Genomic DNA, 22,314 nt, shown 5'->3' on the forward strand with positions numbered 1-22,314 from the left:
TTCAGAGAAGTGTGCTCATCACTTTAATATTGAATTAATACTAGACTACACATAAAGAGCCCAGGAATTACCATAATTGTTCCCACAGTTCTCCCCTTGCTGCTGACCTCTGTGAAGCACTGAAAGCCCTCATCGATCCAGTCTGCATCCTCTGTGGTCCCCAAAGAAACCCAGAGGCATCCACTGCAGTCATGAGACCGTGGGTCTTCCCAGTTCCTCCCAGCTCCAGGGGCCAGGTACTGCCTCAGCTCCGGAGTCTCCCCTGAATCCAGAGTCCTCGAGGACCTGATTCAGTTCCCCTCCCCACCAAGGACTCTTCTAGCATCTGCAGTTGCTGGGGCTGTTGTGGTGAAGGAGGAGAGACACCCTGCTCCATTTTCTTTATTCCCAAAACCAAGACTTGCACCCTTAGCCTGGTCACTCCTGACCAACTCTCCCCACTGCAAGGCCAGTATTGACTGCCTGCAACCTCATGATCCAAGGGTGGATTTTGCCCCATACTTATTGAGGCTGGCAATAAAGGCACTGAGCCCAGATACCAGATACCAGCAAACACCACTGAAATTCAGAAGCTCCCAGGCTGCTGTTAGCATGACTTCTCCCATGCCGGAGTGGCTGGTTTAGTCTTATGTCCAAGGCTCTCCAGTGCTGCAGGTAGTGGCTTAGCTTTGGTTTGGAGAGCGCTGTCCTGTGAACCATGCAGGACCTTCAGCCAGACATGGAGCTCAGGTCCAAGTGAAGCACCAGGCTGGGGTCTGCACTGCTGAGATGCTCTGCTCCAGAAACCTGTGTGAGAGTAAGATCAAAGCCCACACCGGGCAAGTAAGGGGCTGCAGGACCAGGGAAGGATAGTAGCAAATGCCCCAGCCCCTTCCAAATGCCTTGGGGAACACAGCACTGGGGAAATGTCCTCACCTGGGATGCCACAACAGACAGGACAAATCACCTCTTGTACTCACGGGCCCTAGACTGCAATGCCTCATTCCTGGTGTGGAGGAGGCCCCTGAAGGGAGATGTCCCTGTGTTGCTTTGTTTGGGCCAGAGAAGGGTCAGATGTTAGGCACATGTGTCTGCTCACCTGGCTGTCCTGATCCATGGCCTTTGCAGTCATCATCAGAGCCACTGGTTTGGTCCTGGCACTCTCTGCCTGATGGAGGAGGACAAGACAAGTTACATCCTCCTACATCCCCCTGCCCTGGTGCTGGCCCGCTCTGATAGCCAGTCCTGGCTCCTTCCCAGGCTGGGAGTGCAGCTGTGTGCCCAGTTGTATTGGCTTTGCATGGCAAAGTTTTGATAGCGGGGGGGCGTTATAGGGGTGGCTTCTGTGAGAAGCTGCTAGAAGCTTCCCCTGTGTCTGACAGAGCCAATGCCAGCCGGCTCCAAGACAGGCCCGCTGCTGGCCAAGACTGAGCCCATCAGCGACGGGGGCAGTGCCTCTGGGATAACAAGATTTAAGAAGGGAAAAAAAAGTTGCTGTGGGACAGAAACTGCAGCTGGAGAGAGGAGTGAGAACATGTAAGAGAAACAACCCTGCAGACACTAAGGTCAGTGAAGAAGGAGGGGGAGGAGATGCTCCAGGTGCCAGAGCAGAGATTCCCCTGCAGCCTGTGGTGAAGACCATGGTGAGGCAGGCTGTCCCCCTGCAGCCCAGGGAGGTCCACGGTGGAGCAGATATCCACCTGCAGCCCGGGGAGGACCCCACACCGGAGCAGGGGGATGCCTGAAGGAGGCTGTGACCCCATGGGAAGCCTGCACTGGAGCAGGCTCCTGGCAGGACCTGCGGATCTCTGGAGAGAGGAGCCCACACTGGAGCAGGTTTTCTGGCAGGACTTGTGACCCCACGGGGGACCCATGCTGGAGCAGTCTGTTCCTGAAGGACTGCACCCCATGGAAGGGACCCATGCTGGAGCAGTTCATGAAGAACTGCAGCCTGTGGGAAGGATGCACGTTGGAGAAGCTCATGGAGAACTGTCTCCCATGGGAGGGACCCCACGCTGAAGCTGGGGAAGAGTGAGGAGTCCTCCCCCTGAAGAGGAAGGAACGGCAGAGACAATGTGTGATGAACTGACCCCAACCCTCATTCCCCGTCCCCCTGCGCTGCTGGTGGAGTTAGGTGTGAAGTTGTGCCCAGGAAGAAGGGAGGGGTGGGGGGAAGGTGTTTTAAGATTTGGTTTTATTTCTCATTACCCTACTCTGGTTTGATCGGCAATAAGTTAATTTTCCCCAAGTCGAGTCTGTTTTGCCCATGACAGTAATTGGTTGAGTGATTTCTCCCTGTCCTTATGTCAACCCACAAGCCTTTTGTTATATTTTCTCTTCCCTGTCCATTTGAGGAGGGGGAATGATGGAGCGGCTGCATAGTGCTTAGATGCTGGCTGGGGTTAAACCATGACACCAGTGCTTTGGCCAGACGCTTTTATGCTTGCTTTGAAAGAGAAACTGAGCTTTCCTCTGCTCCTCTGGAGAGGATCTCCCCAGAGAACTGTGGGGACGGGCAACCGTCAGGACCAGTGTGCAAAGTCTGCTGGCTCCCCGTGCGGGACATGGCAGGATCAGCTGAGATGCTGCCCTGTTCAGCAAGAGTGCCTCAGCCAAGAGCATCTCACTGCCAAGCTCACTGGGACAAACCTCTTACTCCTGCAGTGCCAGCTGGCACGAGGCAGGCTTGCCCTTTCCCTTGGCCCTTGCCCAGCTTATGAGCACTGTGACAGTCCCAGGCCAGGACTACTTGGCTGTTTAACACTCTACTGCATTATCTTTCTGCCGAGGGCAGCAAGAGTCCCCCCCTGCCTTTCACAACACACTTCCACAGCAAAGGTTGACAGTGCAGGGGTGATGCCAAGGGAAAAAGCAGTGGGATGGATGGAGAGATGGCAGGGATGAGGGGGCTCTATGGTTCCCCAAACAAGGAGCAGTGTCTCCATCACAAGCCCAAGGCATGGAGTAGAGACAGCAAGGCAGCCCTGATGTTTGGAGACTTGGTGACTCCCCCCAAGCTCTGAAGATAAGCGTTTGGAAGAAGGGTGAGGAGATCTGCTCATCTCAGCACTTCTGAATTCCTCAGAGCTGCTGTTTCACCTCCCTTTCCACCTTCTCAGTGGATCAGCTGCTAAGCACCCTGAAATGCTGGGGTTTGCTGGTTTTTGCCAGAGCACAAGGAAATGTTTCTGAAGGGCTGAACACCAGATGGGATATTTTTTTTTGGCAGCTAAAAGGCAGTTAAGTAACCCACTAGAATTTGATAGTGTCACTAGAATACATTAAGAATATAATCTCAGTAGCAACCCAAGCATAGGGATGTTTGCTTCTGTGACACACTGTGTGTCTGTGAACGATTACTTATGACACCACTCCCGATAAATGTTTGCAATACCAGCCAGCCCAGAGCCACAAGCTCACTGAGCCACACCATGGCCACCAGCAGCACTGGGAAGTGGAAGCACAGAGAAACCAGACAGTTTGCAGAGGCCAGGCAGAGGACTCAGGTGTCCTGATACCTGCGTATTGACCTGACCTGCCTTGCACTGGCAGAAGGAAGAGATGTGTAATTAAAACTCTACAGTTCAAGAGCTAATGCTACTCCCATCTCTGCCACTGACCTACCACATGACCATGGGCAAGTCACTTTGGGAGCTGGTTTCTGCTTCCTCACCACCATACCAGGAATGACCAATGTCCCTCCATTTTGAGGGTTCAGGGCTGCAGCAGCACCTGCTCTGCAGAGGAGAGCCCAGGACAGTGACAGGGCCAAAGTCCAAGTGGCATCCCAGAGCCTGCACTGCCAAGGGCCTGATCACACTCGGCTTATCGCTGGGCAGGCAACTGTTTGCTGATGGGGACAACTGCAGGGACAGCCCCAGCCAGGGAGAGGAGGATAAGAGAACACAGAGGAGGAAATGAAGCTGTGGAGCTTGCAAGCAGCTCCCTGCCCTACCTGAGGGACCTCCCAAGGAGGTACTGGGAAGGATTCTTACAAAGAGAATTAATTAGCCTTTTCCACACAGAGGCAGCAGCGAGGCTTCCCCCTGACAGGGGAAGGGAATAAGCAAGGGGCTGGACTGGCAGGAGTTGAAAAGTCCAAGTCCAGCCAAGCTCTGGGGACTCCATCAACACTGATGGCAGGACCTTGGTGGAGTAGCACCAGTGATTACATCTGGGCTGGCGTTAATCTGCTCATCTTGGAAGGGAGTGCCAGCTTCTGAAATTGCTGTTCCCCAGACTATTAACTCTGTTACTCGAACGTAGCCAGCAATGGGAACCCGGCCCCCTTTCTCCAAGCCACTGGACTCTGTGAATGCCAAAAGTCTGATGTGATCAGGAAAGCAAGGGCACTCAGAGGCATGCCACAATCCCCCATCCTGGTGCAGGTGCAGCAAAGCATCTTTAGGGAGGAAGATGTCTCACCTTCAGTTCTGGAAGAGGACGTGGAGTCCATCTGGGCTGGGAAATCAGGAAACCCCACTGGATGTCCATGATCTTTTCCAGCTTGCAGTAAAGACCCTGGGCCATCCCCAACAGGCTGGTGGGGGGAGTAACCAGGGGAACTTTGGGCACAAGAGCTGCCCCAGGACGAGGCCAGGTACCATAGCTCCTTCTGAGGAACGGCCCTCGCCTGGCCCAGGTGCTGTAACATCGTGCGAGAGGCTTTGCGGTGGGGAGGCTGTCAAACACACGGAATCCTTCTTTTATGGCAAACTCCCAAGCCAGGTTGGCCACGAACTCTGTATCCTCCCGGCTGCTTTCACCTGGGGCTGGCCTCCCTGGGGACAACAGAATAGGATATCTTTGTTTGAAAGAGCCCATGTTATGTAGTCACACCCCAAACAGCGCCATGTACCCTTGTCTGGTCCAGCCTCGAGGAGAGTCCTTTCTAAGGAATACAAAAAATAATGTCTTGTTTTTCCTCTGATAACGACTCCCAGGCCAGACCTGATGTATGCAGATAAACAGCACTGAGAGTTCACACCACTTCCCTGCTTTTGAGTCTCTCTTCGAAGGTGGTGCTTACTTTGAAGGTCTGAGAGCTCCACCTCTAGGACACGGCTCTGAGCTCTGAACTCTGCCCTCTGCTCAGTTCTACCATGAAAGGAAAGAGATCACACAGCAACCTCTGATCAGCACAAACAGCAAACAGGAACAGACCAGACCTTGCATCCAGCAAAAAGCAGCTGCTGGGGAAATGCCCTGTGTGTGCTCCCCTTTGGCCCCTTCTTCTGTTTGTAGGACACAACGTGACTACACAACACAACCTGCCGGAGAGGTTACAGCAGCCTCATGCTCTCCAAAGCCTGTGCTGGAGCAGGGAGGGAGCTCTGTGCTTTACAGGACACTCTATTCCCATCCCTCTTGCCTACATGCAACAATAACTCGCTGGGTGATTGCTTCCAGGTCACTCATCTCCAAACGCAGAGGTGAAAAAAAAAGGGCTCATTCTGAGCCCTTATTTTCCAGAAAAGCTCTATGCTGAAAGCCCAAGACTGCCAGATATGCCACACTTTGCTGTAGCACCTGGAATTTCGGAGCTCTCAGGATTCACAGCCAAGAGTGTCTAAACCCTGCAGCACATGCTGCGGGTTCCCACCTCCCCCCGGTTCAGTGTGAGACCTCTCCCCATACCAGTGCTCACGTGTCTGTGCCCTGGCTGGAGACCTGTGCAGAACAGGGCTGGTGTGTTGGATTCCTCACCTGTCAGAGAGTGTTTATGGAGTCCCTGCAGCATTGCAGCCAGTCGGAAAAAGGCAAAGGCCATGTAGAAATTCCAGTTCTCAGGACACCCCACTCCCATGTGGCCACAGTACATCTGGGAATACTCCTCTGCCGTGGGGACTCCCAGGTGCCCCAAATCACACTTCCTCAAGCCTGGAAGATGTGAAGAGGCAACAGTGAAGCAGCAGACAGTGAGGAGCTCAGAGCTTTCTAGGGATGCTGTGAGGCTCTGGCAGAGCCATGCAGCTGTGGAGCAGTGGAGATGCCTGCACCCATCCAACACCTGCACTGCTGCCATGCTGTTTCCATACATAACAATGGGGGTTTGGCACGAACCCACATAGGTGAAATGCATTCGGGGCAGTTTTCTTCATTGGGGTGATATTGTGAAAGCAGTGACTGATGGATCTTCCTCTTAAACAATGGAATAATTTTCCTCCCTGTTTACCCCTATATTGTTCTTTTTAACAAGTGTATAACTTTGTGGACAAACCCCTTCTGGGCTGGCCTCGTTCAAAGCTTTCCACCCAAAAAAGTTCCCCAGCTTTACAGCTGAAGTGAGAGGGAAAATAATCCAAACTAATTTTTAAATTCAGTTTTGCAAGCTGTGAAGCAGGGCTCTCCTCTCTGGGGCCTTCCCTGACATGACTGCTAACAAAGGTTCATGTGCATGAACAGGGTGACAGTACCAACCAGGACAGGGAGCGCGTGGCAGAGTATCTGCCAAATGGGTGGTAGATATGAGACAAACTGGGGATGGGGCAACTATGCCACAGTGATTACTGCACATGCAGAAAGATGTTTCCACCCTGGAGGGATGGAGAGTTCTTCAGGAAGGGGAGAAAGGGCAGAGCAGGCAATATGGTACGAGACCCACAGCCTTTTCCAGCTGCAATGAGCCCAACTGTCAGCTGAGCTCTCTGAGCAGGAGCTAATCTGTTTCTGAACTCTGGTTCCTCTCTCCATGTGTCAAACGTGACTTTGCCCCTCTCTGTACCTCTCAGTGCATTAAAGTGAGGTGGCAGGAAGTAGGCCATACAGTTATTCGCCAAATCAGAGATGGGATCTCCTAGAGTTGAAAGCTTCCAGCCAAGGACAGCAAGGATTTCTGGCCTGTCTGGATGAAAGACCAGGTTGTCCATCCTGTATTGGAGGGAAAAAGAGATCAGAAAAGTCTCAAGAGGGGGGAAAAAAATCCCAGCGCTCAGCAGCAGTAGGTGCTTTCCAGTGCTCTTCACTCTCTGCAAAAATTGCTGAGTCCTTTGGGAGGCTGCACAAGTGAAACATTGATTTCTGCAAGCATAGGTCAGAGAGGACTGAGATTACTGAATAGTGAACTCCCTGGTTGATGATGAACTGAACTGAACTGTGCTTTGAAGAATGAAGCAAAGTTATTCAGCACCTCAGATCATTAACAGATGTTATAGCACAGGCTAGCCAAAAAGTGAAGCAGGTAAGTCACTGTCCAGGGGGATCTTCTGGTCATTTCAAAGGCACACAGTAACTCCAGGCCCTGCACTGTCATGTGCTGTAGATTATGTGCAGTACAGCCTTCACCAGTTTGAGCCCCAGGAGAGGGCAGCAGCCTATTGAGGAGGAAATAGAGAGGGCAGCCATCCTGCCAGGGTGCAGAGAGCTCACCAGCTTCCAGTCACACTGGAACTGTGTGTGCTAAACCTTGAGGGAAGGAGCCTTGGCCCAGAACTGGCACACGCCTATGCTGCAGCCTCACAGCCCCGGCAGACAGGGTCTGACAACACAGAAGTAGCTCTCAGCATCCCTCACCTCTGTCCCCAGCCACCAGGCTCTTGCATGACTTCACCTGTGACATTGGCAGGTTTTGCCATACATCCTGCAGCATCTCACCAGCCACCCAAACTCTTTAAGCACCAAATACCACCAGCAAGATGCACCAGGACTGATTTCTGAGTATTGCAGAAAGAGCTGATGATCCCCTGGTGTTAGAGCAGTGTTTGCAGTGGTTGGGCAAAGAAACTGAAACACCAGTGAGGCAGCAAGACTGGAATCAGACATCAGGAGTCCAGGCTTTCAGTTCCTGCCCCTAGTTTTCCTGCTCTCAAACGAGTACTGCTTTAAACTACCACAGATCAGTAGGCAGATAAATACTGGGGAAAATGCAAGAGCTCTGGGTGCAAGACAGCACCAGTCAGAGCTCTTGGAGTATGTTTCTCATGACAGATGCGAAGGGCTCGTGGCCCTCTAGATCTCATTACCTGGGGGATGCTGAACTTGACCCAGAGCCCAGCTTTCAGACTGCTATGAAGCTGCTGCGCCAGCCCAACTCAGCATCTCTTTGGAGTCTGCATACTGCTTTACACTCTCTCTCCCTCTCTACTGCCTGGGATGTGCTCCAGGGCAGTGCTGTCAGCCAAGCAGTACCTGAAATCACCATGCACAACTGTCGTCTTCTGATATTCAGGAAAATGCAGAGGCAGCCACTCAATGAGTCTTTCCATCGCTGGGATAACATGAGTTTCCATAGCTTGATAATGCTTTGTCCAGGTCTCAACTTGCTGCTGAATGTAATTACCTGTAACAGAGGAACAAAGGCTCTCAGGGAAAGGGACTGGCACAAAGAGGCTTCAAAAGAGACACATAAAAGGTGCATGCTGATACGCTGGCGAAGAAAACAGTGATAGAGGATTCATAGCCTTCTCTCACCGTGCTCCCCGAGGTCCTCCAGCTTGGCTGCTCTGAGGTCTACGCTGTGGATCTTGGAGAGGACTTGACTCATGGCAGCATAAATAGCCCTCCGCTGGCTAGGCTGCAGTGCAGGGAGGGAGACATCCCTGTAGACACGGCCAGCACAGTGCTCCATCAGGTAGAAAGGTGTGCCAAGGGTGCTGGGGAAGCAAGGTGGAATCGGCATGTCTGAGGTTAATACTGCTACCTACCACCCTTCAAATCTCACCTGCACCTTGAACATGCCCCCCCAGGCCTCACCTGCGTGGTAAGGTGAAGAGCAGCCTCAACAACACTTGAGCACTCATGCCCAGCTGTGGCCGGGGCTCAAGCCTAACTCAGGCTGCCAGGTGGTGGCCCACGGCTGTGGCATGATCAGTCCTGGTCTCTCCAGCCCCAGGAAGCTGAGCTTGGGGCCAGGCTACAGCACCAACTGTCTCCCTGACTCCCCTGCAGTGGGCTCTGGAGCCAGGCTGTCAGACTGCATGCAAGCACCATAAACGGTGGACACACATTTAACTGCAGTGCAGAGACTTTATTACTGCAGCCAGTAGAGATCTGAGCGTAGCTGTGCTGACTGCAGGCTGCACAGGGTGTCCTGGTTGCAGGCTTGCTGCTATCACGGCTGTAGATCTTGGGGCAAGTCTGAGATCTGGCAGTTAGAAAAATCACCTCCTTATTGGAAGCCTGAGCATACTGAGTCAGCAGGAAGCCCTACAACACTGTTTTACAGCGGCTTTTCAAAGGAAGACAGCATTTTGATTAATTGCTAAAATAAGGACACACCTAAAACAAGCCAAATAAATGTGTTACCGTCCTTTGAACTTCTAGAGGCTTCTCTCGCCCAAGATTGGGCAAACACTAATTAGACCAGTGCACTTTGTGAGGTCTGGCTCCTTCTTCTCTCCTCTCCTTGTCTTTGGGGAAATCTGGCTGAAGTTATCAAGCACAGAGTGAAAGCTGAGGGACAAGATTACCTTGTGTCCTCGCAGAGAGCAAGTACAGTGGGAACAGGAACACCAGCCTCAGAGAGTGCCTTCAGTACCCTGCCAGGGTGAGTCAGAGAGCCATGTCAGCACAGAAAGGCATTAGGGAATTGATACCAGAACTGCACTGTTGCTAGGCAGACACACAATATCAGAGTCCTGTGCTCAGTTTTAAGTACACTAAAGTAACATGGTTGGGGGTAGGCGAAAGAAGCACACTAAAATCTTCATATGGCCCACAGCCCCAAGACCTATCCAACACACTCTGGAAAACTAAGGGGAGATCACAACTGCTGCCCCACAAGAGTCCTGCTGCTCAGGCAGAGACCTCTGGCACAGCAAACTGGCTGGCAGCATGACCCTTCCAGCATAGGTCTAGCCCTTAGCGAGGCTCCTCACTGCTCAGTTGCAGTGCTGGGCTGCAACCTCTCTCCCACCTAAGGTGCCAGAGGTGACAGTGAAAACATGTGTCTTCTGACATGTGCTGGGAGAGCTGTGGTGTGCTCCATAGATTGGAAGGATCACAGTGCAGGAGTGGGGAGGATGCTTTTCACAGGCACACGGTCCTAACTGCACACTCACCGTGAGCTGCAGGGCGGTAGCACAGCCTTGTCTCTTAATCCAGGACTGCTCACACTAGCTGTAGCAAATGGACAGATCATAGACCAGGATACAGAGCTGTGCAAAATACAGGGGAGGACAATGTGGGAGGCAGGTGTGTGAACTGTGTGTGATGTGGAACAGAAAAGCCAAGGCTGGAATAGAGCACTGTCCCTACGATGGGTTTGTTTGGGGTCTCCTACAAGAGCCTTCCCTGGTCAGCTGGCATGAGGAGCACAGCTGCCTTCTCACCTGTATTCCCTTCTGACAGCAGGGCCTGAGGGACACAGGCTGTCAGAGAGCTCCTTCTTCAGCACTAGCAAGCGATCTCCAAATTTGATGAAATAGGTCCGGGTAGACTGTCCATGGCCAAACTGTCGTAACACTAGTGGGCCTGAAGAGTTGAGAGCAGAAGGTCAGCAGACAGAAACATGAGCCAGAATTATTTCTCACCGCTTCTCCAGGTTTTACTTCTTCCTGCACCTGGGTCTGAGACCTCACTTGCAACAATCAGGAACCTACACCTTGCTCCTGTGTCCCAAATCCCTGGGAAGAATGGTAATAGCTCATAGATGGCTCACAGGCCAGGAATATTCCTGGCATCTCTTTGGCAACTTGTGCTTAACCCCTCCCAAATGAGGAAGTCCTAAAATGCTGTTTCCCATTTCCGGGAAACAGTGACAGATCACTGAAACCTGAATGGCTGCAACATTTGCTTGGAGATTAGGAGCCTTTCATTAACATTATTTTTTCAGTCCATCTCTCGTATGATGGAAAGAGCCAACGGCTCCAGAATATGCGAGCTTTCAGACTGAAGAGCAAAAAGCACTATGATACCTCTTGCGTGGTCACCAAGAACATTTTCAAGGTACTTTTGCAGATGATCTTTTGGGATTTCCGCACTTGGTCTCACTGAACGAGTATATGGAACAAACCCTTGCAAAGGAAAACCCAGATAGATTTCCAGCTCTTTGAGGGCTACTTCTAGATCACCGACCTGAAAGCAGGAGGGAGACGGTAACACTGGGTGATAGTTATAAGATAAAATTGCCTGGGAAAGAAAGAGCTCTGCACACTTGCAATGCATTTATCTGTGAGTCCAGCGGCACTGATCCACTAAGACACACAGGAATTCATGGGTCATTCCCTGTCAACACGGAGCACCATTACCAGTACTCGCTGAGCCTCCTGCCTTGGTCTCTGTCCCGGAGATGTACCTGTTATAGTGGCATAGGCTCTGTGAGCTTGGGCTGGGCTAAGAGCTGAAACTCCCTGTGTGCAGTCCAGGGGAGCAGACTTCACTCTTCCCACCAGTTCTGTGCTTGTCCTTCCCCCAGTGGTCCCCTCACCAAAGTAAAACCCCTGTGCTCACTATCTCCAAAGCCTGGGGGTTAACCAGGCAGCCCCCCAGCTGCCAGATCCATGAAGCCTCAGAGCTTCTAGAAATTTATTAAACGTGTCTTATTTTCTCACATCAGGTGGATGTGGTTGTCTCAACCACACGGTTAGGGCTGTTTCTCTAATAGGGAACTGAGGTCCATGAAGGAGAAGCAACTACTCCAAGGTTACACTGGCTGTAGGGTTTAGAGCCATGAATGAAACAGGCCAGTGCAGACTTTGCCAGTAATCCTCCGCTTTAACCCCACCACATCTTGTAGGAATAAGGACAGGCTGAAACAAGAGGCTTGGCAACACGAGTCTGACCCTGCCATTTGAAAATCCTGAGCCATTCAAGTCAAACACAGCTTCTGGACTTAAAAACCATACCCAAGGCCTGCCCTGGTTGCATTGCTTTGTACCTTCACTGTTTTAATGCCAAGCTGGGCTGCTGCTTTTAGGTTCTGGCTGCTGTTGTCAAGGAAGATGGATTCCTGGGGCTGAACACCCAAGCGCTCCAAGCACAGCTTGTAGATACGAGGGTCTGACTTGTGCATTCCTTCCCGATAAGATTCAACCATCTACAGCAACAACAAATGGAATATGCATGAGCCTACTGTGACCACAAACATCTGTGCAGTGTTGAAGATGGAGGATGGGAGGGTGGGAAAGAGACTGACAGTCTAATTAACATGTGAAATAAAGGACACAGGGAATGGAGGGCTGACAGACCTGGATAGGACGTGATTCAAGTGACTGTGTGGGTGCCAGTTGCCTTGGCTGTGGCTCTGTCAGCTCAAATAAGCTAAACAGGATCAGCCAGTCCTCGAATGGAAGATATCCAATGAGATGTCATGATGTGGGAGACTCACTGGATGGCCCAAACCATGCTGAACCAATTGCTCAATGCTGTCCAAGAAAGTCTTGGAGTGCACCACCTTCCAAATGATCTGGAAAAGTGGTGTCCTGACCATCACACCTATCAACCATGCCAAAGCAATCTTCATAGCAGCAGAGACGTTGACCATAATCATCTATCCAAATTTGGATCAAAAAAGTATTGAGTCAGTCTCTGAATACTCACATTGCCCTCACAACCATAAAAAATTCAAGCAGCATTTCACCCCTGCACTGACAGACACTCTAGGAATAGAAATTAATCTATTAGACAGATATAAAAGCCAATGCTAATGGAAATTCACATTCAATTAATTTTTTTTCCCCACTAATTACTGTGCAGTGCTGTTGCCTGCTGTTACAGAAGAGCCACACTACATGAGTGATGACACTAGATAGGCCATGGTTTTTAAAGTGCTTTGAAACAGGCTGGGATGAAAAGTACCACAGAGCATCACAACAGAGCATCACTCTACTAAGAGAACTTCATAGGCACCAGTGTCACTAGCATAATATACAGAAAGGCAAGTCGATAATGACATAATGTTGACAAGATGACTTTAACAGTCCCAGGTTTTAAATGTGTCTATACAACTCTTCTTTGCATATTTTGTTGTCTTAATCAAGGCTATAAAACAAACTTACATCATGAATAAACTCCTAAAATTCAAAGATGTGAGTTGGGGCACACAAAAAAACAAATTTTGTGTCATGCTGAGCCAAGCCCTTATAGCTGCCTGTTAAAGCGAAGCCACTTGAACCAGCCTCGAGGTTCATGGCTAATCTTCTGCTTCATCTTTGCAAAAGCAAAGCGTGCTGGGAGAGGGGTCTCTGCCCGCTCATCAGCTCAGGCAGATCAGCATGTTGGGGTAGTGGGATGTTTTGTAGTATAGGGGATGCTTTGCAATTCTTGGGGATGAAACAAGCTTTAAAAGAGTAAGGACTAAATATAAAGCAGGAAGGGGCACTGGGTAATAACATTTATTTCTTGTATAGTCTTACAGCTCTGAAGTCCTTTATTGACACTGCTACCTATGCCTGTTACACATATACTTGTGGTTGCGTGGGCATTTTGCAATGATTTTTCAAATGCACAAGTACCTGCCACTCACTCAGACCCTCTTCAAGGCTCAGACAGTACAACTAATTATACCAGGAAACATTTTCACAGACCGTTACACTTATGTCTACTAACATGTGCTGCTCGTTGCCATTGATTTGGTACCTGCATGTAAAGAATTTCAGTTGCTGCTTTCTATAGACCTCGGTACAGAAATGCATTTCAGAATCCATCCAGGCTTACCACATCAAAGTGCTTTTGGTCTAGGCACAGAAAGCTCTCCCCATTCAGCAGGCAGAAGTTGTTGCTTACAAGAGCTGTCTTAAGACCTTCCGCACGGATACACCATACTGCTTCTGCCATTATGGGGAGCTGTTTTATCATCTCATTTCTGATTAAGTCCGAGAGAAAAGAGTCCACTGGAACACAGACATTTGCCTAAGAAACCAGAGAAACCCCCAAGAATGATAATTAGCCATAAATGGTTTTTCAGCAGGGAGGAAAATAAGAGTGGCTGGGTAGGCAGATTGCCTGATCATCTTATCTTGCTGTCGTACTGCCTTTGGCAGCAGAAGGCAGTCAGTGAATCTCCCAGCTAAATTGCTTAGACCAAATAAACAAGCATTCTCACATTACTAATTCTGCAGAAGCAGCAGCAGAGATGAAGGGCTGATTTGGGGAAAGAGAAATGCACTAGGACTGTGCCTGCCATGGAATCAAGGCAGGTTAGAGATAAATACTGCTTTACCATTCAGCAGGCAGGAAAGGAATCTGCATTTTAGACTGAGCTGTTTCAGAAAGGCTTTATTCAAAAGAGGATTCTTGCACTGTGTTCCTGGAGCTGTAGTGGAGGGACTCCTACTGATCTTAAGAACCCTCCCCAGAGACCATGGTCTCCATCCATTGAGCGGGTCCATGTATGAACTAACAGCAAAAGCCATTCAGCTGGTTGCTGACCCTCTGACTTCTCATCTCGGCTGATCCTAGAGGCGTCTTCAAATAAAAAAGTCACAAAATATGCAGGAAGAGGCTGGTGGAAGTGAAGACAGATTCAACTGACCATCCCGCCTGCGTACCAGAATGATGACGGCAGTGAAAAGTCTGCCGTGATCAGACAGCAATTCTTTCTAGGTGGTAAATCCAGACCCTTCCATCAAAGGGTTTCTTTTAAAAGCTCCTCTTTCCTCACTGAACCACCACATTGCAGGATCCCATTTCCCTGCAGTCAGGAAGCACAAAGAGAGGAGGGGGGAGCTGACTTACCATCTCAAAGCACTGCTGTCCCAGTTCCTGCAAAAACTCCACAGTTGTCAGCTCTCCTCTTGTGTACTTCAGAGAGGGACTATTTCCCCCCCCCGAGAGTATAGCTTGCTGGATGGTGCCGGCTGGAATACAATTCCGGGCCTCCCAGTCTACATAGAGAAAAGTAAGAAATCCAGGAAAGAGCATGTATGGCATCATCAGAACTGGGAAATTAGCTTGCAATCCCTCTGAGGTCTGATACATCGACCAGCACTCATGAGAACTGACGTGCTGGACAGGGGTAATTTACCCAGACACAGAGAGAAATTTGGGCATTCCCCCAACTGAGGCACTTCACCTCTATTTTTGGTGTGGTACCCTTGGGGTGAAAACATGGAGTTCTTAAAGTGTGCTGAAGGACTGTACCAATGTCGGGTGGTATCAGCCGGTCTCACTACAGGACAGTTTCATTACCAGATGGGTTCAGGCCCTGACCTGGAGCTGTCAACACGGCTGCCGGTTGCTGTCATTTCTAGTACGTAGGATGGCACAACAGGGTACCATCATCATCATCGCAAGTTCTTGAATATCTTACCAGAACCAGAGGCGGCTGACAGGGACACCTGGTATTTATTTTCCCTCCATGCATAGAAACAAAAGGAACAAATGAGAAATGAGAATACATACCCGTGGCTATCTTGTAAGGGGATGGGAGGAGCACTCCGCTTGCCTCAAAGATCACGGCTTTATAATGGCAACATCCAGATTGCCTCCGCTTGCTTAACCACTGCGGGTGCTGCCAGATCCCGGCGCAGAGCAGGTAAGGGGTGCGGGCAACACTCCTCAGGTACATGCTGCGAACTGTGTGGAGGGTGTTAGGAAAATTTGCAACTGGCCTGTGCAACCTAAGAGAGAGGCTAGGACGCAAAGTATAGAATTACAAGGGTAAATATTTATTCAGGAGCATGAAGTGTCCCAGCCAAATCAAGGCACTCCGAATGTGGTTTTACACAGGGTCCTTATACCCTTCAAACGTTCAGGTATGACACAATGTGATTAATCACTAACACGCATGCTACTGATTATGGATCATAGCAAAACTTTGCAAAGCGACTATTTCTGCAACGTTTGGATGGCTTGTCTATTGATCCAGATGTCCATGAAGTCAGTTTTGCTAGAGTGACTTATCTATGATGTCAGATGATGCTGGGAGGGTTTTGAAGACGTGTTAGAGCGCCTATAGGATGCGGGTGTTGATTATCCAGGGGTACCCTTTATCCTTCACGAACAGCTCTGTGCCATGAAGCAAAGTCCTTATTTCCAGGGCCGGACTGTCTTTTAGTTTCTTTTACTTAAGCACAAGCTATACCAAAGCCTGAGCTGCAAGACAGCAGCGTGGCGGGTGCAAGGGGAATGGAAAAAAGGTTTGGTTTGGGGGTTTGGCTTTTTTGCGGGGGGGGGGGGGGGGTGCTTCGGCCTAAGGGGATGGGGCCTGCTCCCTCCAGCTTGCCTGCGTTGCCACGGTAACGGGGCCTGCCCCTTCCACCCCCGGTGTCCCATCCCTCCTCTCGGGCCGGGGCACGGAGCGGGGGGGGGGAACCGGAAGTCCCTTCCGGGCCTCCCCCCCCGTGCCCCGGCCTCGGCCCCCCCCGCCCTAGCCCAGGCCAGCCTCCCCAAAGTCTCGCGAGAACACACCTGGAAATCTCGCGAGGACGAGCGGCCGCTCGCAGCCGCCCTCCTCCCCCCCCGTCCTCCTCTTCTACCGCCGCTGACGCGTCGCCGCCGCCTTACGTCATCGCGTCGCCGGGCGTGACCCCGTTGAGGTCAAAGGGGAAAGGTGCGGGAGGCGGAAGCGGGTGTTTCATCTCCGTTGGCCTCTTCGGAGCGCGGTGGCCGGCCCCCGGTGCCCGGGCCCATGAGCGTGTCTCTGGTGGTGATCCGGCTGGAGCTGGCCGAGCACTCGCCGCTGCCCGCGGGCTTCGCTTACAGCGCGGCTGGTGAGTCTCTCCGGTCTGGTCCGGTTCCCTCTTACCGGAGGACTGGGCCCCGGTACGGGTCAGACCTGCCCGCCGTAGCGGGGGAGGGAGCTGTGCCTTGTCCGCGGCCCGCAGACGCCCCGGGGGAAGGGGTCGGGGTCGTAGTCCCGGTGCTGCCGGTGGGTGCCGGTACCGGGGCTCCTCTCCCCGCACCCTGTCCCAACACCTCCTTTTTCCTGCGCAGCTCCGGAGATGGCTGCGGAGAGCACCGGGGCGGCCCCGGTTGCTGTGCCCTCCTGTTTGGAGGGGAAAGGCCCTGGGGAGCGGGCGGCCATCCTCCACCAGCACCTCGGCCGCAGGGAGATGACCGATGTGATCATCGAGACCATCCAGCCGCAGTCAGGTACCGGCCTCGGGGGTGGGTAATGCTCTTTTTCGGGTCCGTGGTTGTCGCCCACCCCGCTTGTGTGATTGCAGAAGAGGAGCGTGACGCTTCCCAGGAGCTGGCCCCACCAGTGACAGCTGTCTGTCAGTGTGGGGATGGTGGAGGTGCCGCTGGGTTTGCGGGTCTTGAAAACGAGTACAGAAGCGAAGGAATGCGTGTTGGGGTCCAGAGAGGAGAGCTGGTTATTCCTGGCAAACATTTCCCACTCAGTAAAGGGTTAGTTTATTTTGGGTATGCCATGGGCTGGTTAGTGTTTTGCTTGCCAGCGTTGCTGGCACGTAGCAATGAGACCATTCAGCTCTGCAGGTGTTTAAATTCCCTGAGAGGGGGAGGTTTCAAGACGGAAGCTCCCGAGTCGTGTCGAACACCCAAGCCACCGTCAGAGCAGGGCAGAGGAGTAGCCAGCTGCTGCGGGGCTCCCCTCGCCCTGTCCCAGTTGCTTTGTGTTGATACTAGGGCCTGTCGAGATTTCACTGGGCACAGTACAAAACTCTCCTAGCTTGATCCGCAGCACCGGGGTCCTGCCAGAGGCTCGTGCTGGGTGTCTGGCAGCTCCAGAGTTTCCCCTGGAACAGCAAAAATGAGAAGTGTGTCGTTCTGCTGCTTTCCAGGGTTGTAATTTGACTTCTTGGGGTGCTGTTGCGTACATGCGGGCTGTGCTTTGGGGACAGCAGGCGTTTCCAATGTGTCATTAATAATGTGGAAACTTTGGTTTGTAAAAGATGAAACAAAAGCTGCCATGGAAGGAAGAAAATCTTCAGAGGCTGCATCTGCTGAGGACAAAAATAAACATGATGATCAAAGTAAAGAGCGTGAGGCTGCTCCAGACTCACCTTCAAAACAGCTCCCTGACCAGATTTCCTTCTTCAGTGGGAATCCCTCAGTTGAAATCGTTCACGGCATTATGCATCTGTACAAAACAAAGTAAGAATGCTTGACTAATTGTAGCTCTAGTGGGAACAGTGTTCCTGAATAATGCCACCACCAGGAAGGGTGAGTCTGTCACCCCGAGGCTGTGGCTCCTGAGCTGGGACAAACAGGAAGGGTGACTCGCACCTGGGAGGGCGGACGGTGCCTTGTGTTAATGGTAGAGCTTGAGGTTGGCCCGTGTCTCCCAGCTGCAGCTGATGCCGCTCCAGGTGGAGAGGGCTTGACCCAGGATGGCTGTAACAGCACAAGACAGTTGTGGGTTCCTAAAAAATGACATTTGAAAGCAGCTTCTCAAGGGATCCCACAATTAAATTGTGATTTCTGGGGTCTTGGCGGCAGGCCTGAGGAGCTGTCTGAGGAGGTTTCATCCTGTATTTCAGGGATTACAATTCCACACCGTTCCCCTATAATTGCATGAGAACTTCCATTTCAGGTCTTCCTGAAAGCTATCAGGAGACACAAAATGGGCATTTGAAATAGTAACAAACATTGCTCACTTGTTCTAGGAATAGTTCTGAGCATCTGTGGCTTGCCAACTTCAACTGTTTTTATAAAAAAACACATGTCAAATTATTCCTGACAAAACCATTGTTTATTGGAGCTCCCCAGTTTAATCCTTTGCCAAAGAGTAATAGTTTCACGTGGGTACGCTGGCTGCTTCCCATGACCCCTTGCTTCTCTTTCTTAATATTTACAAATGTGCAAAAGAGGGTTAAGATTGACAACAAAGTTATTGTAGTAACTGTGGCTGTTGGAAATGTGATGTGTCCAGCTGTGCCTTTGTCCTGTCTGAAATGACATGAAGGTGTGTCACTGTTGCCTTCTCAGCAAGATGACCTCTTTAAAAGAAGACGTAAGGCGCAGCGCCATGCTGTGTATCCTCACGGTCCCTGCTACAATGACCAGCCATGACCTGATGAAGTTTGTGGCCTCCTTCTATGAAGTAATTGAGCACATGAAAATCATCCGAGATTCCACTCCAAACCAGTACATGGTGCTGATAAAGTTTAGCTCGCAGGTAAGAGCTGGAAGTCCCTTTGCTGTAGAAGAGACTGCGCTGTCATATATAGCTGCTGTTTCAGAGTGCTCTCTGGCTTTGCTGGCCAGCTGTTAGCCAAGATTGTGCTTTGTCCTCGGAGAAACAGTCCTGTCCTATTGCCCAGAGAACTCCTGGGGCTGCTGACTAGGATTAGTCCCACACCTTAACCTGGAGGCAAATGTCTGCCATGTTCTAGCTACCCTATTTCTTGTTGGCAGGATATTTAAAAAAAAAATAGCAAGGATGCACAGTTCTCTGCTATCTCAGAGCATATTCAAAAAGAGAGTGGTGTGTTGTACTATGCTGAACAGAAAGGACCCAGCCAGTGGGGCTTCATTTGCATCTTAGGAAAGACTTGTTCTGCTTTTCTGAGGAGCTGGGTGGTCTGACAGCAACAGTCACCCCTAAAACTGAGAGCCTAGGGGATGAACTGATAACCAGATAACAGTTTGCTGCTCACAGGCCTTCCTGAGCTATGTAGCTTTAAGTATTCCCCTTGCCAATTCCTTTGTGGACCCTCTCAGTTGTACCTTCTTTTCTCCCAACAGCAAATGACCTATTTTGTGGATGGGGGAGAAGTTTCCCCCAGCCCTGAATGCTGCGTGAGATATTTCCCATGCCTGTTGTACAGATGTAGTATTTGTGTGCATTTTGGGCTATTTGCAGTAGTTGCAAAGATGCATTTTGTATATCACTGTATCAAATTACATGGGCAAATATCTGGTGCTAAACAGCCTTGCATTGAAAACTTGTACGCAATTCACCCCGAAGTTCCTGTTTCTTAGGAAATTCCCTGAAGCCCTGTTCCTCAGTGACCCCTGATGGCTGTGTCTGCAGGTAGCAAAAGCAAATCTCAAGGGCCTTTATGCTTCTGGCCGGAGTGACCAGAAATATGGGATTGTGGCATTCAGCTAACTTGCCTCAATCTGGTGTGATCGTTTGCGAGAGAAAAGGTTTCAGGAGGGTACTGAGTGAAAATAGATGATGTATTTGGCAGGTTTTGTTTTGGTTCTGCCTCTTTGCAAGTGACTCTCGGGCACAGTTCAGAGCATGCCTGAATTGTGATGGGTGAAATGGATCCTTTCCCACAGCTAAATTGTCGTTCCTTTCTCTGACACAAGTATCAGTATCCTGCAATGTGGCCCTCTTAAATTTTTGCAGAGACCAAATTTGCTTTGCAAATACACTGAAATTGCTGACAAAGCGCAAAACAGATGCTGAAGGGAAATCCGTTATTCCTGCTGAACGCTCAAATATCAGTGTAGCTGTCACTGCTGTGAACTTCACTTCTTGTCTTCAAGTGGTAACGCTAAACCCAGTGCCAAAATGCAATGCCTGCTGGCAGGAGCTGACTGGCTGAAATATCTCCTCTGGTATTATGGGGCTTGGTGAAGGGGAGAAGAGAGGATACAGCAGATTTCTCCTCCTCTTCCTCGGTTGTATCAGCTATGAGTTTTCTTTTTAACTGGCTTCTTTTGTTTTGCGCATAGGCTGATGCAGATAGCTTTTATATGGCATGCAATGGCCGGCAGTTCAACTCAATAGAGGAGGATGTTTGCCAGCTGGTGTATGTGGAAAGGGCTGAAGTCTTCAAATCAGAAGATGTAAGTTTGTTTTGTTTTCCGTGAACTTCAGAGAATTTTAGCAGGATTATTTGGACTGGGCAGAACGCTGCAAGAACTGCTTAACTGCATCAATGCAAAGCCCATTTCCCATTCTGGTGCTACTTTGGAGAGTTTGTTTAGTGACTTCATGGGCTTCATGGCTCACCACTGCAGCATCTCTGACCTAACCTGCTGTGGGTTGTAGATCTAGTGAATCCGGAAAACAGAATGAGGCTGGTTGCAGATGCAGCAGCCGTACTGAACTCGTGCTGTGATGAGGATCCTGGCTGTGGCCTATTGAATGTTGTGGATCACTTTTTTTTAATAAATTTCTAACCACTGTGTAGACTCACAGGATTACTTTGTAGTGTTTTTGTACCCTAGTGCCAGCACTAACAGGAGAGAAGTTTGACTTTTTCTTATGTGGGTGCTTAATTTATAGTGATTGGAAGGTGCCGAGCAATTTGTCTCTGCTTCTTCTTTTGAAGGGGGCCAGCCTGCCTGTGATGGATCTGACAGAGCTCCCAAAGTGCACAGTGTGCCTGGAGAGGATGGATGAATCCGTGAATGGGATCCTTACCACGCTGTGTAACCACAGCTTTCATAGCCAGTGTCTGCAGCGGTGGGAGGACACCACGTAAGAGGCTTTTTTTTATTTCCACATATAAAACTCTGTTTTGAGTGTGGTGGTTACATGCTGACAAGACTGGTTCTGCTCATCAGAGTGTGGGGGCAGGAATTACTGCCAGTTCTAATGCTCTTTTTTTCACATTAAGGGACTCCCAGAGAGAAATCTCTGCCAAAAGTAATTGAACAATGTTTCCTATGGGCCTCACTCCTAAGGCAGGAAGGGAGTTGTAGAGTAAAGCTGATTATTTTAAAATATTGTAGGATAAAAATACTGGGGTAAACAGCATTGGATGCACACACAGCCCTATTTCACTCAGTCTTGTGTGTCTGTTCAGTCATTCGTTTCCTCAGCATAGCTGAAGCTGCAACGTAGACAGATCTGCACATCTGGCTGGAGCTTAGGAGTCCTTTTGGGAGCCCTGTAGTCTTGCTGTCTTACTTAGATGCTAGGAGAGGATGAAGAAGGCTGGGCAAGAGCAGGTGTACAGGGCGACAGGACTGGAAAGTGAGACATAAAGGAGGCAGGGAAGGAAGGGAAGCGGGGAAGCAGCTCTTCTTTTTGCTACTGCTAACCCTCTTCTGTTCTTGCTCTTACCATCTTTCACAACCTTGTAGATGAGGATTTCAGTGTGTCTGGGCTCCTGACTGCAGAGCCCCTGACTGGCACCCAGGTGCTGCTATCAGTTGATCATATTTTGCATTTTTCTGGACACTGTTTCCTGTTTTACTGCACATCAGGCAGTCATAGATAACTGCAGCACAAGGCTGCTGATGTTCGCTGTGTTGTCTTCTCTGTCGTTGGTACCCATGATTGCCTGATTCTCTGATGGAGTGTGAGGAAAATTTTAGCCCTCTGTATATCATTTGTAAGCCAAAGTAACAGAATCTCAGTAAGATTAATCAGATTTGTAGCTTCAAGTAGATTGTACATTCAAGTTCATGGACTGCTTTTCTCCATAAATCAAAACCAGTTTAAATTTGAAGCAGTGGAGCTTAGCCAGTGTAGGAGCAAGATCCAAAACAGCACTTAAATATCTAATATACAATTTAAGCAGAACTTATGCTCCTAGTCTGGCAGAACAATAAAAGAAATCCCTGTCCACCTTGCTTAGGCGCCAC

The 22,314-nt window shown here is 50.2% G+C and overlaps 2 protein-coding genes across 6 annotated transcripts in view; one reads left to right on the plus strand and one right to left on the minus strand.

Moving 5' to 3' along the window:
• On the minus strand, positions 1–16,387 carry ACAD10 (acyl-CoA dehydrogenase family member 10). Of its 4 annotated transcripts, none has more exons than XM_069794635.1 (15): positions 16,267–16,387; positions 15,259–15,432; positions 14,593–14,741; positions 13,573–13,767; positions 11,795–11,953; positions 10,833–10,992; positions 10,248–10,389; positions 9,387–9,455; positions 8,389–8,570; positions 8,107–8,257; positions 6,704–6,849; positions 5,686–5,859; positions 4,405–4,760; positions 1,079–1,147; positions 1–786 (listed from the first exon to the last, which is right to left on the minus strand). In XM_069794635.1, exons 2-15 carry the CDS (start codon positions 15,422–15,424, stop codon positions 709–711), a joined length of 2,196 nt encoding a protein of 731 aa, XP_069650736.1. In that variant the 5' UTR covers positions 15,425–15,432; positions 16,267–16,387; the 3' UTR covers positions 1–708. The 4 variants fall into 4 exon arrangements, with proteins under 4 accessions (XP_069650736.1, XP_069650737.1, XP_069650739.1 ...); XM_069794636.1 differs by having other exon boundaries at positions 15,259–15,488; positions 16,267–16,334; XM_069794638.1 differs by lacking the exon at positions 13,573–13,767.
• Positions 16,373–22,314, plus strand: part of BRAP (BRCA1 associated protein) — a 15,729-nt gene continuing 9,787 nt past the window's right edge. Inside the window, exons 1-6 of one of the 2 annotated variants that reach the window (XM_069794639.1) lie at positions 16,373–16,568; positions 16,792–16,965; positions 17,715–17,916; positions 18,751–18,940; positions 20,452–20,565; positions 21,054–21,202. In XM_069794639.1, the coding sequence (XP_069650740.1) occupies positions 16,487–16,568; positions 16,792–16,965; positions 17,715–17,916; positions 18,751–18,940; positions 20,452–20,565; positions 21,054–21,202 (911 nt within the window). In that variant the 5' untranslated portion in view covers positions 16,373–16,486. The remainder of the gene's footprint in view (positions 16,569–16,791; positions 16,966–17,714; positions 17,917–18,750; positions 18,941–20,451; positions 20,566–21,053; positions 21,203–22,314) is intronic. The other variant, XM_069794641.1, reaches the window with a different exon arrangement.

The sequence above is a fragment of the Haliaeetus albicilla genome, chromosome 10, assembly GCF_947461875.1.
Source record: "Haliaeetus albicilla chromosome 10, bHalAlb1.1, whole genome shotgun sequence".
Lineage (NCBI taxonomy): Eukaryota > Metazoa > Chordata > Aves > Accipitriformes > Accipitridae > Haliaeetus > Haliaeetus albicilla.